General features: G+C 34.2%; 1 protein-coding gene across 3 annotated transcripts in view; it reads right to left on the reverse strand.

The window, feature by feature from the left end:
• MICU3 (mitochondrial calcium uptake family member 3) overlaps positions 1-15,763 on the reverse strand; it is a 103,103-nt gene that overhangs the window by 31,172 nt on the left and 56,168 nt on the right. For 2 of the 3 annotated variants that reach the window (XM_082715615.1, XM_082715616.1), the window contains exons 4-8: positions 14,454-14,532; positions 10,587-10,634; positions 7,384-7,466; positions 4,288-4,359; positions 1,089-1,127 (exon numbers count right to left, since the gene is read on the reverse strand). In XM_082715615.1, coding sequence (XP_082571741.1) covers positions 1,089-1,127; positions 4,288-4,359; positions 7,384-7,466; positions 10,587-10,634; positions 14,454-14,532 — 321 coding nt within the window. The remainder of the gene's footprint in view (positions 1-1,088; positions 1,128-4,287; positions 4,360-7,383; positions 7,467-10,586; positions 10,635-14,453; positions 14,533-15,763) is intronic. The other variant, XM_082715617.1, reaches the window with a different exon arrangement.

A 15,763-nucleotide genomic window follows, 5' to 3' on the forward strand; every position in this document is an offset into this window, starting at 1 on the left:
AGTAAAAATTTAATGTTACTTGTAAGTTATCAAAACAATTAGTCATAAGGGTCCCATGGACTTGGCTTATTCTCCAACCTGTTCTAGGTCCATTCCTTAGGACTGGAGGAAGATACCTTGGATGTTCAAATCTAGAAGAGAGTTAATTTTTATAGTATGGAATTTTGATCAACTCTCCAACACAGGAGATAGCACACCTGCTTCAGAGTTGCACACTTATGACTGTAACACTTTCAAGCAGGATACTGTGTCAGTAAACCTGAATTCAAGGGCTCCTCTCAGGCGGAGTTTCTACAATTTAAAGATCCTTCTAAAGATCCTTGGGCAAATTAAATGAACTGCACATGTTTACATTCAGAAGGGGCCATGGCCTATTCTCTTTTGTTTAGTAGCTGGGCTAACCAACAAGCTCTGACTTTCGAGGAGGGAGGAAAGAAGAAGAAAGCTTAGCATAAGAATATCTGGAAGATATTTGCAGGAACTCTCAACTTCTTCAAGAAAAGAAAAGTCTGAAAACCATAATCCTCCTTGAGAAATAACATGATACATTGATATAGTAAATGTATCAGGTATCATACCAGACTTATGAACAGACCACAGGCAGTAGGCAGGCATCAAAAGTTTTAGAAAAATTTTGCAGAATACTAATGACTAAGAAAAGTCTTTCTATTAATATTTTATTAGATTTGAGAAAGGACTGTATCAGATGGAGAGATCTAGGTCTTAAAATACCTGTGTTCTGCAGGAGCATAGCCTGAGAATCTGCTCCATAATTTGTATTTAACTCTTCAAAATACTGCTAAAAAATATAAAGTTTTCATTATTTTACCAGAGCTTTTGGTGGTTGTTCACTCAGCTTTTCTCTTAGTTTAATCTAAAGTTAAAGAAACACAACGGCTCTGTAAATTTTAGTCTTCTCATAAATCTAGGAAGGAAATAGAAAATTTTGGCTTGGCTGCACCTTATTATATCCAATAAATTCCTAAACATTCTCAATAGCATATATAGCTGTATATAAAGAAATAACATTATCAAGTATAACAGGTGAGGGCTATTTACATAAAGAACATTTAAAGTATTGTACATACACTATTAGTAGGAGAATGGTATCCATAAAGTTGAAGACGCTGACATAGAGCACAAAGGGCCAAATGAAGTGTCACATTTCAGAATGAACCCAAGTATAGCAAAAGAAAAAAAGAAAAAGACGACAAAATAATCAATTAGGAAGGGCAAATCATTATGCTACATTCTATATAGAGCACACACACAATACAAGTGGGATAAATGTTAAAGATGAGTAGCAAAGTTTTTCAAATCTCATATAATTAAATATTAAATGAATCTGTGCTTATTTCAACCATTTTCATTTTAACTTTCTGATCAACTACTGCTTTGAGTAAAACATTCCTCTGAAGTACACGGTTTTATTTAGACATGCTTCAGCAAATTCTCTATGGGTTAGGGGGAAAATCTGGATATAGCAGCATGGCAGTGAAAATGGTATGAGAGATCTGGAGTGGAATCTTGTTCTGTTCTGTTAGTGCTGGGATCTTAGGCAAGTTAATGAGCTTCTCTAAGATGGCTTTCTCATCTGTAAATGGTATGATACTTACCTGGCAGAAATGTCATGACTAAATGGGAGTAACATTTATAATGGATATAGCCCAGAGTGTCTCAAGAAATGTTATGTTCCCTTCTTGCCTTCTGAAGCATATACTGTGAATTGGCTACATGTTTTAAGTTATTTAATCCCCGTAACAATCATATGTGGTCATTACTACTATTTATCCCCATTGTACAAATGAAGCAACTGAGGCACAGGCAGGGTAGAGACCTGTTCAAGGTTGCCCACATGAAAAATGATAGAGCTAATATTCAGATGTTAAAAACCTGGCTCTATGTCTGTTATACTGTCTCTCTAATGTAATCAATGTATTTTTACTATATACTAAATTTCAGTGGCTTAAAAACTCAAAAATCACATCAGTTCAGATTTGCATTATTTAAAATGTGGCAACAATTAATAATAAGTTACCACCAATCATCATTATTGTTAAACATAGTAACAAATATTTGTAAAGAGCTATACTGTCTTAGAACGCTGTTTTTTTAGTTCAGAGGTATACTAAAGATTATTTTTGAATAGCTTTAAGGAATAGTTTTTATTAGCTAAATTATGTAAATAAATTTCAGGAGCACTAATTAAACTCTAAGATAAATACCTATGAGGTACTTTAGACCAATGACTCTAGTAAGCATTTCTTTACTTATAAGCAAGTTATACAATATATTGCTTATAAATTCTTTTCATCTGTCCTTTAAAACAAGTCTCCTTCTCCATATATTTACTAGAGAATGTGTCACTGACCTGTATGCATACGAAATTATACAATTTAGGGTATGCTGATATAATTTAAGTTTCATAATTCAGATAGACTTTTGCTAATTAACCCAAGGTTAATAAGGTTTTACTATATTACTATTATGAGCTATTTGCATTAAATCAGCATTAACTTTACTTGGGCTGCAATAAAGCTCAGAGTCAAGCTTTGTGCTGACACTAATTTCTCCCAGTGTGGGTTGTCTGCTATCATTTCTCCCTTTCCTCTCTCCCTTTGTTACCTGACTTATGTATTTTAGTAAATGCTAATGATTAAAATAGTATTGTGTTTTTCTTGGAAGATCCACAAGTCCTTTCCTAGAAGTAATATAAATAAACAAATAAATAAAACAGTTAAATTTCTGAAACTAATGTAAACACTGTGTTTCAACCATGCTCAAATAAAAAAAAAAAAAAGAGAGACTTCTAGCCATTGAAACATGATCTATTCTATCACTGATGTATATCAAAAGATTAATAAACATAGTTCAACCTCCTAAATAATATTTTATTAACAACTTGTCTGTCCAGTTTAGTTAATCGATCAAAATTAAAACAATTGCTTACTCTTTCAATATGCTATCTACAGAAAATAAAATTTATGAAGTTATTTAATTCTCTAGTGTTATTTGCTAATATTCTAAAAAAATGGCATTTTTGGGGATAATTCCTACGGGATTTATTGATTATAATTTAAAAACCATGAGATCTAAGAGAATTCATAATGCTCCTCTTAATTCCTGGCTAACATTATATCAGCTCTTTGATTTTTTAAGAGTGTCCTCCATAAGCTTTGTCAAATTAGAAATATTGAGGGTGGCTCAATAAATATTGATAATTATATCACAGCCAAATATACTATGAAATAAGTATTTCATATTCTGATAATCTGATTTATTAATATAAATAAAAATACACCCTTCATCTACTGGAATTGAATATGGCACCAACTGCTACAGATTTATTACCTAAGTTTTTAAAAAACCTAATACATGCTTATAAAAATGAAAATAATAAAAAAATATTGCAAATCTGAAGTTAATTATTTGAATTCTAAGTAGATCAACTAAACTACTGCACAGGGTTACTAATTGGCAAAGGAAACAGTTACATTTACATCTCAACAAAACTGAGTTTCTGCTATCCAAGTACCAGATTAAAAAATATGCTATAGTGGGTAAAAGTATAGTTTGGGAGTGGCCTAGCCATGGACTCCAATCTTGGCTTTGCCATAATTACAGATAATAAAAGAACTAGGGGCAGATTAAATGAGAAAATGCATGCAAAGCATCTACTACAGTCCCTCAAACTAAGATCTCAGAACCTGTTTGTTATTTTCATTATATAAACCTGGGATACTGTCAGACTGAAATATGTGGGATAAACAAAAAGAAAACTGGTAGGAAAATAGAGGGAAATGTTGCTTAACTCTACCTTCAGAATAAGTTGAAAACATTACTCATCTAAGAAGAGCCTATATTTCTAAGAATTCAAAAAAACATAATATTTCTTGTTTTTGCTTCAACATTCACACAGCTATAGTGCCACTAAATTCACTCACATGTATAATTAAATCTTTGCAATTCACCTTTAAATTTTTTCATGCATAATGATCTGTGTTCATCTCTTATATGATATACCCTTCAAATCTCATGGATAACAACAATATGGATGAAAATGATATAATGAGTGGGATTATGGACACAGATGTTTAATATCAATATTTGATATAATATTGATACAGATGCATAGAAATCTGAAGCAAATTTTCTACATGAGAACTTTAGAAAGTTTTCCTGAAAGGGACAGTTCCAAAGTTATAAACTTTAATTATTGCTTTTCAACATGAATAAAATAATTCTCAGCTAAAAAACCCACCTTAAACTACTATAAATTATTCTTACCAGCATTGCACGCTTTTCTTCATCTCCCTTTGTTTCTCTCTTTTCATTTTTTTTCCTGAATATCTCTTGAAGCTGAAAGAGAAAGTGATCAAGAATCAAATATGCAGTGAGTTTCTGGGTACCTACTTACCACTCTGTGCTAGGTACATTCTAAAAACAAAGAATTAGCTTCATCTATGAAGAAGAGTAAAACTACTACAGATACATTTTCTGATACCAATTTTTTTTTTCCCTCAGAAAAAGAAAACACACACTTTGCTACTGGCAGCCTGTTGGTTCAGGTAAACATACAAAATTATAGCTTCACTTTATCTCTAAGACATAAAGACAGGGAGTCTGTGATGCACAAATTAAAGAGATGAAGCCTCCTGGGGTAGAAAGAACACTGGAAGAGAATTCAGGGACTCTGGGTGTGAGCCCATCTTCTGTCACATACTAATTTTATGATGATGGACAGGTCACACATCCCTCATGACGCTCCAATTTACTCATATATGAAATGAGGATGCCCTCTAAGGTCCCTTTCAGGTAACTGCACACTGTGATAAAAGCATGGGCTCTGCATATAACCCCTTGGGCAAGTTACTCTAATTATCCGAGGGATTGTTTTCCATATCTGGAACATGGAAATAATTCCTTACTATAGAGGAACATTTTTTCTTCTCCAGCTTTACTGAGGTACAATCACCAGGTCTTGTAAGAATGTTGTGCAGGGTAAATATTACAGATAGTTACTCAGCACATTGCCTGTCACATAGTAACCACTCAAGAGATGTCAGCTATATTTTTAGTGTATTATTTCCTCTTTAAAATCCCATTTTACAGGGGCGCCTGGGTGGCTCAGTGGGTTAAGCCGCTGCCTTCGGCTCAGGTCATGATCTCAGGGTCCTGGGATCGAGTCCCGCATAGGGTTCTCTGCTCAGCGGGGAGCCTGCTTCCCTCTCTCTCTCTCTGCCTGCCTCTCCGACTACTTGTGATTTCTCTCTGTCAAATAAATAAATGAAATCTTTAAAAAAAAAATCCCATTTTACAAATGGAAGCCTAATCCTACCTCTATCACAGCTTTCTGGGGAGGTCATTGTTCTTGGCTGTATCACTTGAACAGCTATCTTAAGTCTTTATTTTATTCTCTAAGGCAATACTTGAAAGTCAAATAAAATGTTTTTCCTCCCAAGATATGTATTAACACAAATACAATACAAAGTCTGAATGATTTTGTTAACAAATACATTTATTTTCACACTTTTTCTTAGTGAAAAGAGTTTTTACTCTTTTCCAGGTTTATTTATAATCACTTTGTAAGAAGGCACAGGAATCATTTTAGATTCTCTAGAATCTAGATCTCTAGAAGGAAGTCAGATCGACTCCACCTCCTGCTTTCAGGAATTCTTTGCTGTTTACAAACAAATACAAAAAACATCACTTATGAGGCAGCAGTACAGCCACTGCAAGGAGCAGTCTTTGTAAGAGCAGAGAAGGGAAACAAGTTCTATGTGAACATTTTTACCTCCCAACTCCAGAAACAGACAAAGGACATCTATACAGACACATTTCAGTGCACTGAGTTCCAAAAGTTATTCTTTTAGTTGATGGGGTAGAACATGACAGTGCTGCCACAGAAAATCTATTAAAAATTATTTAGAGTATTAGGCCCATTCTGAAAATCCTAAAATACAGTTTTATGCTATCAAAACAAAACTAAATTAAACGAAATCTGTTTATTTTAGGGTGTTAGGAAGATATGCCTATCTTTGCAGTGAAACTGAAAACTCTCACCTCCCCATCATCCTGAAAAGCACTTGAATGATGGGTCCTTCGGTCTCAGGTTCTAATGGTGTGGCTCAGGGACTGTCCCCAGGCAAGGGCTACTTGGGTGTCAGAGTAAGCCATCTGATAGATCCCAGTAATTAGTCTGCTTGATTCCTTTTAAATACGTACTGATTATGACAAGGATTTTTGTCTCTTCCCTTTTCTACCATAGAAAATAACGATTTTATTGTTTCTCTTCCATATTGCAGCCTCTGGGGAAAATACTAAGTTGTTTAAGAGGTTTTGAGAGGGATTTTTAATTGCTTGTTACAAAGAAAAATAGAAAATAAAATGGTTATTTATATGCCATCTCTCCTTTTAACTAGGAAATATAGGTAAATACAGAGCTGAACATAAATGTTAAGGGTAGAACTTGTTACTGTAAGGATCTTTACACTGGAGAAAAAATTTAGAATAGGCATTTGGCCACAGGTGCAGGATCCATGGGTAGAAAAAAACAGGACAATTCTGGAAGGGAGAATGGCAAGATGAATGAGCATCTGATGACGTTGCCAAACCGGCACCAAGCCACATGAGTCATGGGAGAAAGACCGAGGGCACATACCTAACAACAATCTTAATTCTCCTCACTTTAGATCAGCCCTTGTTCAAAGACCAATGAAGGGAATAGCAGAATGAGGACAAGAATGGAATATAAGGTAGTCATGAATAGAAGAGAAAGGCAGAAAGAAAAATCACGGATCCTATCATGAGAAGGAAGGGAAGTTCCTGTGAGAAAGAGCTGTGGCTGAGGGCTGACACGATGGGGTCTGACCATGACCGAGCATATTCCACCCCTCTGGGCTGCTCGTTATCCATCAGTGGAAAATATCTGACTCACGGGGCGCCTGGGTGGCTCAGTGGTTTGGGCTGCTGCCTTTGGCTCGGGTCATGATCTCAGGGTCCTGGGATCGAGCCCCGCATCGGGCTCCCTGCTCCGCAGGAAGCCTGCTTCCCTCTCTCTCTCTCTCTGCCTGCCTCTCTGCCTACTTGTGATCTCCGTCTTTCAAATAAATAAATAAAATCTTTAAAAAAAAAAAAAATCTGACTCACTTCAAATATTCAAAAGACATGTAAACAACTATAATCATCTTTCTATAATGAATACAATTTATATCTTTACAATATAAAAATTATTTAAAGTACATGACACTATACTTCTTTATTAAATTAAAGTGAAAGCATAAACTTTTCACTCTTACTCCTATGTTATTCCAAATAATGCAAAAACATAAGGATATAAATAAGAAATATTTATTGATGAAGTGCAACGTATAATATACATACCACCAAAAACTCCTTTTTATCCACCATCTCATTGCCATCAGTGTCAAACATGTTGAAAGCTATTCTAAAACCTGCATGTGGCTCTGCCAGAAAGAACAGAAAAGTACTTGTGAAGTGGAAAAATTTTTTTAAAGTGGCATTGTAAATAGTTAATTATATTCTGTACAAAAATACTTTCTTTGACCAAGAAATTAAAAGTAGCACATTACTATTAATGAAATATAATAAAAGCTATATGTGTATACATATTTCTGCTTCATGTATTAGCAAACTTAGTAACAAAACTAATAATACACTTTAAAAGTATTTGTCTGACACCAGTTGTGCAGCAGACAGTATTAACTACCTTAACTTCTGAAAATTAACACTTCCTTTTGTTATCCCAAGTCTGTCAGGATTTAAAGGAAAATATCAAATCATCACACATGTTCAATACTTAGAACAAAAGAAAAAAAAAAAGTACGACACAGTAGACCAATCCTGATTCTTAGTAAAATCAGAATGGAAATGACCTATGAAAATAAATGTCCAGCGCAAGAGATTACATATCGGGTTTAAACTTCCAGAAGCTTCAAAAGAAGAAATATAAAAATTAAAGAGGCTTGAATATTTCTGAATTTCCCTAAATTACAACGACCAATTGCTTTTCTGAGAAAGAAACACTTTTACACACTATGAATGGCTTTAACTTTATGAACCTTATGATGAGGTTCATTTCCTTTTTCCCTTCAAAAGCATAAAGAAAACCTCAACAGAAGAAAACTTGAACAGGTCCTTCAAAGAGGAGCTCAGTGCACAATGCCTTTGAGAAACATCTGACCCTCTCATTTTTTAAGATTTCATCCATTCATTTATTGGGGGGGAGGGGGAGTGTGCGCATGCGCACAAACACACACACACACAGGTGCACACATGCACATGAGGGACAGAGTGGTAGAGGAGGAGGGAGAGGGAGAATGTCAAGTCGACTCCACACTGGGTGCAGAGCCTAATGCGGGACTGATCTCAAGACCCTGAGAGATCATGACCTGAGCCAAAACCAAGAGTCAGTTGCTTAACAGACTGGTACACCTAGGTGCCCCTCTGACCCTTTCTTTTTGAGATGACTGGCAAAAAGTTTTGAAAAGGGGCCTTTTCAAGATTTTACAGCATCTTGAAGCTAGCAAAAGAGAAGCAACGTAACCCCACTTACTTAACCAGTAATAGCTGTCTCTGAAAATAATGGAAACAGAGGCCAGTCTTCCATGCAAGCTCATTTCTGGCATACAGTTTACGAACTGAAACTTACTTTCATTAGCATTCAGTTGAGAAAGAAAGAAAAAAATTCATCACCTCTAATAACTAAGCTTTAAGCTTTAAAATGATCTTGAAAATACACAATGAAAAGAAGTCCTCACTGTTTAGAAGGGAAAATGAAGTTAAAATAATAAATAGCAAAGGGGAGAGAACCATAGACAAGTAAGGCAGATTCCCTAGCCCACTTCCTGCCAGCTCTGTTTGCAATATTTCTCTTGGTTCTAATCCAAAATATACCCACAAGTTTTCAATTCGAATTCCCAGAAGTTTCTAAAATAGGTCCTGAACTCCAAAGGAAGATTCACTGCATCCAAAGATCCTACCTTTCCATGTAAGCAAAACCACCATGTGTTTTTTTTCCTACACTCTTACCCACACCCTGTCCCATCTCAACAAGTGGCTTTCCAAACGAGTTCTATTATATTCTCAGCTGTCACTCTGCCAGTTCAGGTATTTCAAACTCACAGTTTTGCAACCGAAGGTTTTCTATAGCTAACAATATAACTCTTTCACAAGTCTCTGAAACACTCCTTGGCACTCCTCTAATTTTCATGGAGTATTTATCACTGACTAGATTTGAATCATAATGGCTTCCAATCTGGAACAATCTCAGATGGTTGTATTACTAACTGCCTAACACTTCTTGTTCTTCAGCACCAATATTTTAATTTCATTTTGAGTCCAGCAGGAAAAAAATATAAGGAAAAATAAAGGATGATAATTTTCAAAATTTATATGCACACATGTATATCCCCCAAACTTCCTGTGACAGAACTCCAACATAACATCATTCATTACTAAAGTCAGAATAACACAATGGCCCTGAATTTTCTGATCATAGAAATACAAGGAATTTTATGACTTGTTTCTAATGACAGAGTTTCACTGATAATTATTATTTCCAGACATGTCCACAAATCCCCACAAGCAGAAATCCCTCTAGCAATATTCTTTCATTTATTTTTTTTTTTACTCACTCACCAACTAGTTATTGAGAGGCCACCATGTGCTAGACACTGTTCTTGATACAGAAATGGACAAAAAAGAGAAAATCTTTGCCATCATGGACCTTGCATTCAAGTATGGGGAGACAGACAAAAACACAGAAACCAATAAACAAATACTTTCAAGTAGTTTTAAGTGCTATGAAGAAAATAAAACATGGTAAAGGGATAAAAAGGGAGAGGTAAGAGAGGGAGATATTTTAGGGAGGATAGTCAAGAAGGGTTCACATTACACATTCAAACGAAACCTGAATAATGTTTATTATCACGAGGATCTTGAGGAAAGAGCGCTGATGGCAGAGGGAGCAGAAAGTACAAATTCCTGAGGTGAGAATCCAAGGAAGAGAAAAGCCAGGTGGCTGGAGCACAGTGAAAAATAGCAGGTAAGTTCCTGCATGAAATGCATTAAAATTTAACTGAAATCATTAGTAAGCCTTTCATATGTTTCATAAAAATTGCTGCATATGAGAGGCGGAGAATAACAAAGCTGTTTCAGGACATACGATGGTATTGTGATACACTCATTAGTTAGGAGACGCATTCTTTCACACTAGTCTTAAGAAACAGGTGATTTCAACGAGTGTAGCAGGAAATTTACAAATCCCTAAATGACCTGACCTTTAGGCTTTCAAGTAAACCAGAAGGAATGATATATGATATAAAATGTGTAATTTCTGAGCATTTTATTACTATACCATACGTCATAAAAACATTTATGTCTTTGACTCTTGATGGTGCTATGCTTATTAGCATTTGCTGTTAACATTTAGACATGAGTTTTGCAAAATAACCATGGATAAACCTAAAGTGATTTTAATAGTAAGAGAATCTAACATTTGTTTTCCAAGATTCTGATTTAAAAAGAAAACTCTATCCAAGAGTAGACTTAATGAGTACACTTACTTGTTAAAATACATAAAAGAAAAAGATACTCTGTGTAAGAAATCACACCTAGAAGAAAAATAGTATTAGTAATGCTATATATAAAATATTACTTTATCAAGCAAAATATTATTCTTACAGTAACAATAAGTAACATTAATAAGGAACTTACCATTTTAAAGAACATGCTAAGTATTGTTTTAAACAAGACTAAACTATTAAAAACATCACAGCAAAAGAAGCAACAAAACTAATTTTAATTTGTTTCACAATGCTTCTGTAGAAACCCATGCAAAATTCCCACCAATGCTCCTAGATATATTGGCAAAGAAAGCAAAATTACATTGTTTATTTATAAACGTAACTTTAAATTTGTTGCTAGTTTGCAATGGATGAATCTAACATAAAATAGAAAGACTGAAAATGCTTAAACTGTAAAGTGCTTAATTACTTCTTAATAACTCAAAAAATTTAGATATTTTTGCTTACAAATATGATTTCTATAATTATATTTTAAAAAATGAAACTGTATTTATTACTCTTTCTGCTTTCAGGTTATTCATTATTATTTTTGACAAAGTTAATTCTTCTATTAAATGTACTCTAAGAAGTTTTTGTCGTAATTACATGGCTTTCACTTTCTGAATATTGGATCCCGAGTTCTCTGTAATCCCAGAATTGCAAAGTTTAAAAGGAGTTTGTTTGGAGTAAATACAAATATATATTCCATTACTCAAATTCCTGCCTTTAGATGTAACGCCCCAAACTAGAACTAATGCTTAACTGAGTTTCCAGGTGGATCCTGAGAAAATTAAAATCAGGAATAAGACAGTAACACTTCAATATCAGGCAGTCCTAATGTTTAGTAAAAGGTACACGAAAATCCTTAAATAATCAGATTGTGAACCTTGAAAGTCCATTTTAGCTGATGCACTTTGAGGCTACCCTCTTTGTTATAGAACAAAGAGAAGAGGAGTCACTGTCGGGCAGTTTGTCAGAGACTTGAAGGGAACTAGCTAGAGGCCCTGAAAGCATTCCCTTCTTTTGTTTATACTACAATATTGTGACCTATAGACAGATAGTTCTGGTTGACTGCCATGAATGTTATGGGAGAAAGATTCTGGAATGGTCAATGTATATAAAAGATACAATACCTGGATTCCATAGGGGATCCCTCATAGAAAAAGAAAGAAGAATGGAAGAAAGGAAGAAAGAGAGGGAAGGAGGGAGGGAGGGAGGGAAAGGAAAGGTTAAGGAAAGGAAAGGAAGAGGAAGAGGAAGAGGAGGGGAGGGGAGGAAGAAAGAGGGAAAAAGGGAAGTGGGACTGGGAAGTAGACTCTATGTCTCCACACTCCCATTTCACTGACTGTTGTTCTAATTGACTTGGTGGAATACACAAGTGATGCTGGTTGGTATAAAGAAGTTTAATAACTACTATACATCTTTTATTTGATAATTAACTCAAGATTTCCCTCAGTGAACAATTAACAGTGAGAGTACTAATCATAATTATCATGGTAGGTACTTGTCTGTAGGACCAAATGGTTTTTGAGGTGGTGTAATCCACAGATAAGAACAAAGTGAAACTTACGATATAATTAATAAAAATTATCAAGGAAAAGAGAAAATACTACTAAACACAAACTGTAGATTCTTCATGCTTTCCAATTACAAAAAAGGAAAACGATTAGGCTCACCTTTTAATTTAAAGGCCACCCAAGATCAAAAAGTAAAATAAAATAAAAATATGTATGCTAAGCATATAGTAATAATGTTGTGATCTTTAGAAAAAGAGAGTAAGAAAGATGTCAACTAGGGTTCTTTTGAAAATTCGATAAAAATAGTTCCAAGGGAAGTTCCTTAAAAACATTATACGTTTAGCTCCTATTATCATGATACATTACACAGCTGGCTGCTATAACTAAGTCTGAAATACCTGTTTTCATAAATGTTGCATATCAATTAATTTTTTGTAAAACTGCATAACATTTTCTTGCTAGGTAGTATTTTTAAGCAGATAAAATTCATTTGCAAATTAATCTTCAATAGCTCTCAAGATTTAGCTTTTAAAATTCCTTTGTCGCTTAAACCTATTTATAAAAAAGCAAAGCTCTCTATGACATTCTACTTTGACTAACCTAATGGTTCTAAAACTTTTTGTGTACATGGATTCCTTCGATAATCCAATCACCATGACATAGCTCTGCACTGTCCTATAGGGTAGCCATTAGTCACATGTGGCTACTTAAGTTTAAAACAAATAAAATTAAATACAATAAAAAATTCAATTTCTATATTACAGTAGCCACATTTCAGGTGCTTAAAAACCCACATCTGGCTAGTGGCTATTATGGGAGACAACACAGAAATAGAACATTTCCATCACTACAGATAATTCTGTGGGATAGCACTGAATAGATATTTCCCCTGAAAAACATGCAAATATGCATGTAACATAAAGGTTAGGATAAGCCTAAGCCCAGTGCTTCCAGATTCAACCCTTTTTTTTTTTTTTTTTTAATTTACTTGACAGACAGAGATCTCAAGTAGGTGGAGAGGCAGGCAGAGAGAGGAGGAGGAAGCAGGCTTCCTGCTGAACAGAGACCTGATGTGGGGCTCAATCCCCGGACCCTGGGACCATGACCTAAGCCGAAGGCAGAGGCTTTAACCCACTGTGCCACCCAGGTGCCCCCTGATTCAACCCTTTTTATGACTGCAAAGAATTTCCTTTTTCCATGCATTTATTTTTCTCAGGTTATACTTGATCCAATTTGTATTTTCCCATGAGAGGAATTAAACGAATATTTTTAAATTCACTGACTTATCTTTCTGAGCTTTGAATTTTCCTGATCGTATTATCCCACCCTAAGATTTGAATGACAATCTTTAGGACAACTTCCAGGAAAAAGTTTCTAAGAGCTTTAAAGATACCATGTCCCTAATTTTGCAAAGATTTTAAAACCCTAGTTATGAAAAGCTACAAAGAAAGGTAAGCTGTCTACCCCTTTCAGATTCCATGTGAATCAGGTGGAAGCAATTTGAATTTCTAATTCTACTCAGACAAAATACATGGATTATAATTATCCTTTAAAATATTTGTCTTCATGATACAGTATGATTATTTTCAAACCCAGTATCTGTTAAAATTGGTGAAAATGAAAAAGTTAATTCTTTATATTTCTTTAACATTTTTATTTTGTATACTCTTCTATTTGAAAATACAAAAAAATATATTTACAAGAAAAATTCCTTTTTAAGATTAAAGAGATTTTATTAATTAGTCCTTTCTCTAAATATGTACAAAAAGTAAAGTATAAAAGAAAAAGGAAATAAAAGCTATATAACTTGTGAGGAAATATATGAATTAACAACTTAGCTTAGATACATAGATATGGATCATATATTAGGTTGAAAGGTGGATTTTGCAGTGAGTGTTGTTTTCAGAAGAAACATGTTCAAACTGGGTGATCAAAAGACCTATCCAATAAGTTCTTCCTAGTGATTATTAAATTTTTAAAAATCTATAATCTCCTGGAAGTAAAATGGAAGGAAGAAAAATAGTTAAAGATCAATATTTTTGAAAAATGCTTTCTGTAATTAAATATAACCCTCATTACTGAATATGGTCGAAAAATAATTTTTTGTAGTCCTAAAAAGTTCACTTTCTTCAAAAAATCTGAAAGACATGAATTATATATATAAATAAGAAACATCTTTAATCCCACTACCCAGAAATTATCATTAATATTTTGGTGTTTTTCTTTTAAGTTTTTTCTCTATACACACACATATATTTAACTGTTATATTAAGTAAAAGAGAAATAAATATAAAGAGTATAAATAACATAGTGTCCGTTTTAAAATACGTAAGTACTGAAGTTAACTTACCTCTTTCTTTAAGATTACGAAAAAGCTTTGATGAGCCTTTCCAAACTGGTGGTGTTTCTGAGAGCATTTGATTTAATTCCTATAACATAAAGTATCATAACATTGATTAATAGGTATACCACTTACTTATAGATTAAAAATATTTAAAAATGTCTTATATAAAAAATTCTCTACTGAAAAGACCTGAGACACAGCTGTATTTATTCTATTCTATACCTGTGGTTCATTCAACCCCCAAGCCCAATATTTGTCCAACAGTCTAAATATAAAATAAATCATAAAGAAGTTATATTTAATTCAACTAGAGTTACCCAAAAATTTCAAATAAATTTAGCAAGTGGAGGAATACATGTAAAATAATGAAGTTAAGACAAAACAGTGAGTTTAAGTTTAGGAACCAGTTCGGAAAGGTCATGATCTCCGTGTCCTGGGATGGAGTCCCACCTCAGTGATGCTCCCTGCTTGCAGGATAGTTAGGAAAGGATAGTTTCATGAAAGCAGTAAGTAAAGGTGGATTTGCTAATCAAGGTCAGAGATGATGACCTGGTTTCACATACTGTCTCTTTTCTGTAGCTCTCTTGGATTTAGGGAGCTTTGTGGAGGAAGTAAATGGACCGAGGATCAAACTGGGAAAGAACGAAGAATATTTTAGTACTGACATCAGATGGAGTACTAGGTGATTATGACCACTGTCTGCATGCATTTTCGTTTTCTAATTGTAACTTACATATTCAGTAAAGAACATGGACTTCAATTGCTTAGTCAGCCTTTTTTGTTTGTTTTTAAATCAATCTGCCACAGCATGTTGGGGAACTATTTTGAAATTAAACATTTGAATCATTGTACAGCTACTAAAGGAATTTTGAATTTATTGTGCACACTGAGTTCAAAATAATTAAAAGAAAAATTATATTTTGGTTAATTGCAAAGAAATATTATTAAAGGATTTGATGAGGTAAACTGAAATAACTTGAAATAAAAAAGTAGTCTGCTAAGTAAACACTGAAAAACACTGGAAACCACTTCTATTTCCAGACCTGATTCTTGCTACTCAAAGTGTGCTTCCCCAATAGCCCAGGCATAACCTGTAAGCTTGTTCAAAAAGCAGAATTTCAGTTCCCATCCCAGACCTACTGAACCAGAATGTGTATTTCTAACAAGAACTCTGGATGATTTTTTTCCCCCACATTGCACACAAACGCTTCCTGATGTGGTTGGACCTAAAAATGTACTGTGACATTATAAACTGTTTTTTTGGTTTTTTTCATTACAAAGCTGAGCTAACAGACAAATAAGGACACGCTGGATGC

This window comes from Mustela nivalis (assembly GCF_964662115.1).
Source record: "Mustela nivalis genome assembly, chromosome: 20".
NCBI classification, from domain to species: Eukaryota; Metazoa; Chordata; class Mammalia; order Carnivora; family Mustelidae; genus Mustela; species Mustela nivalis.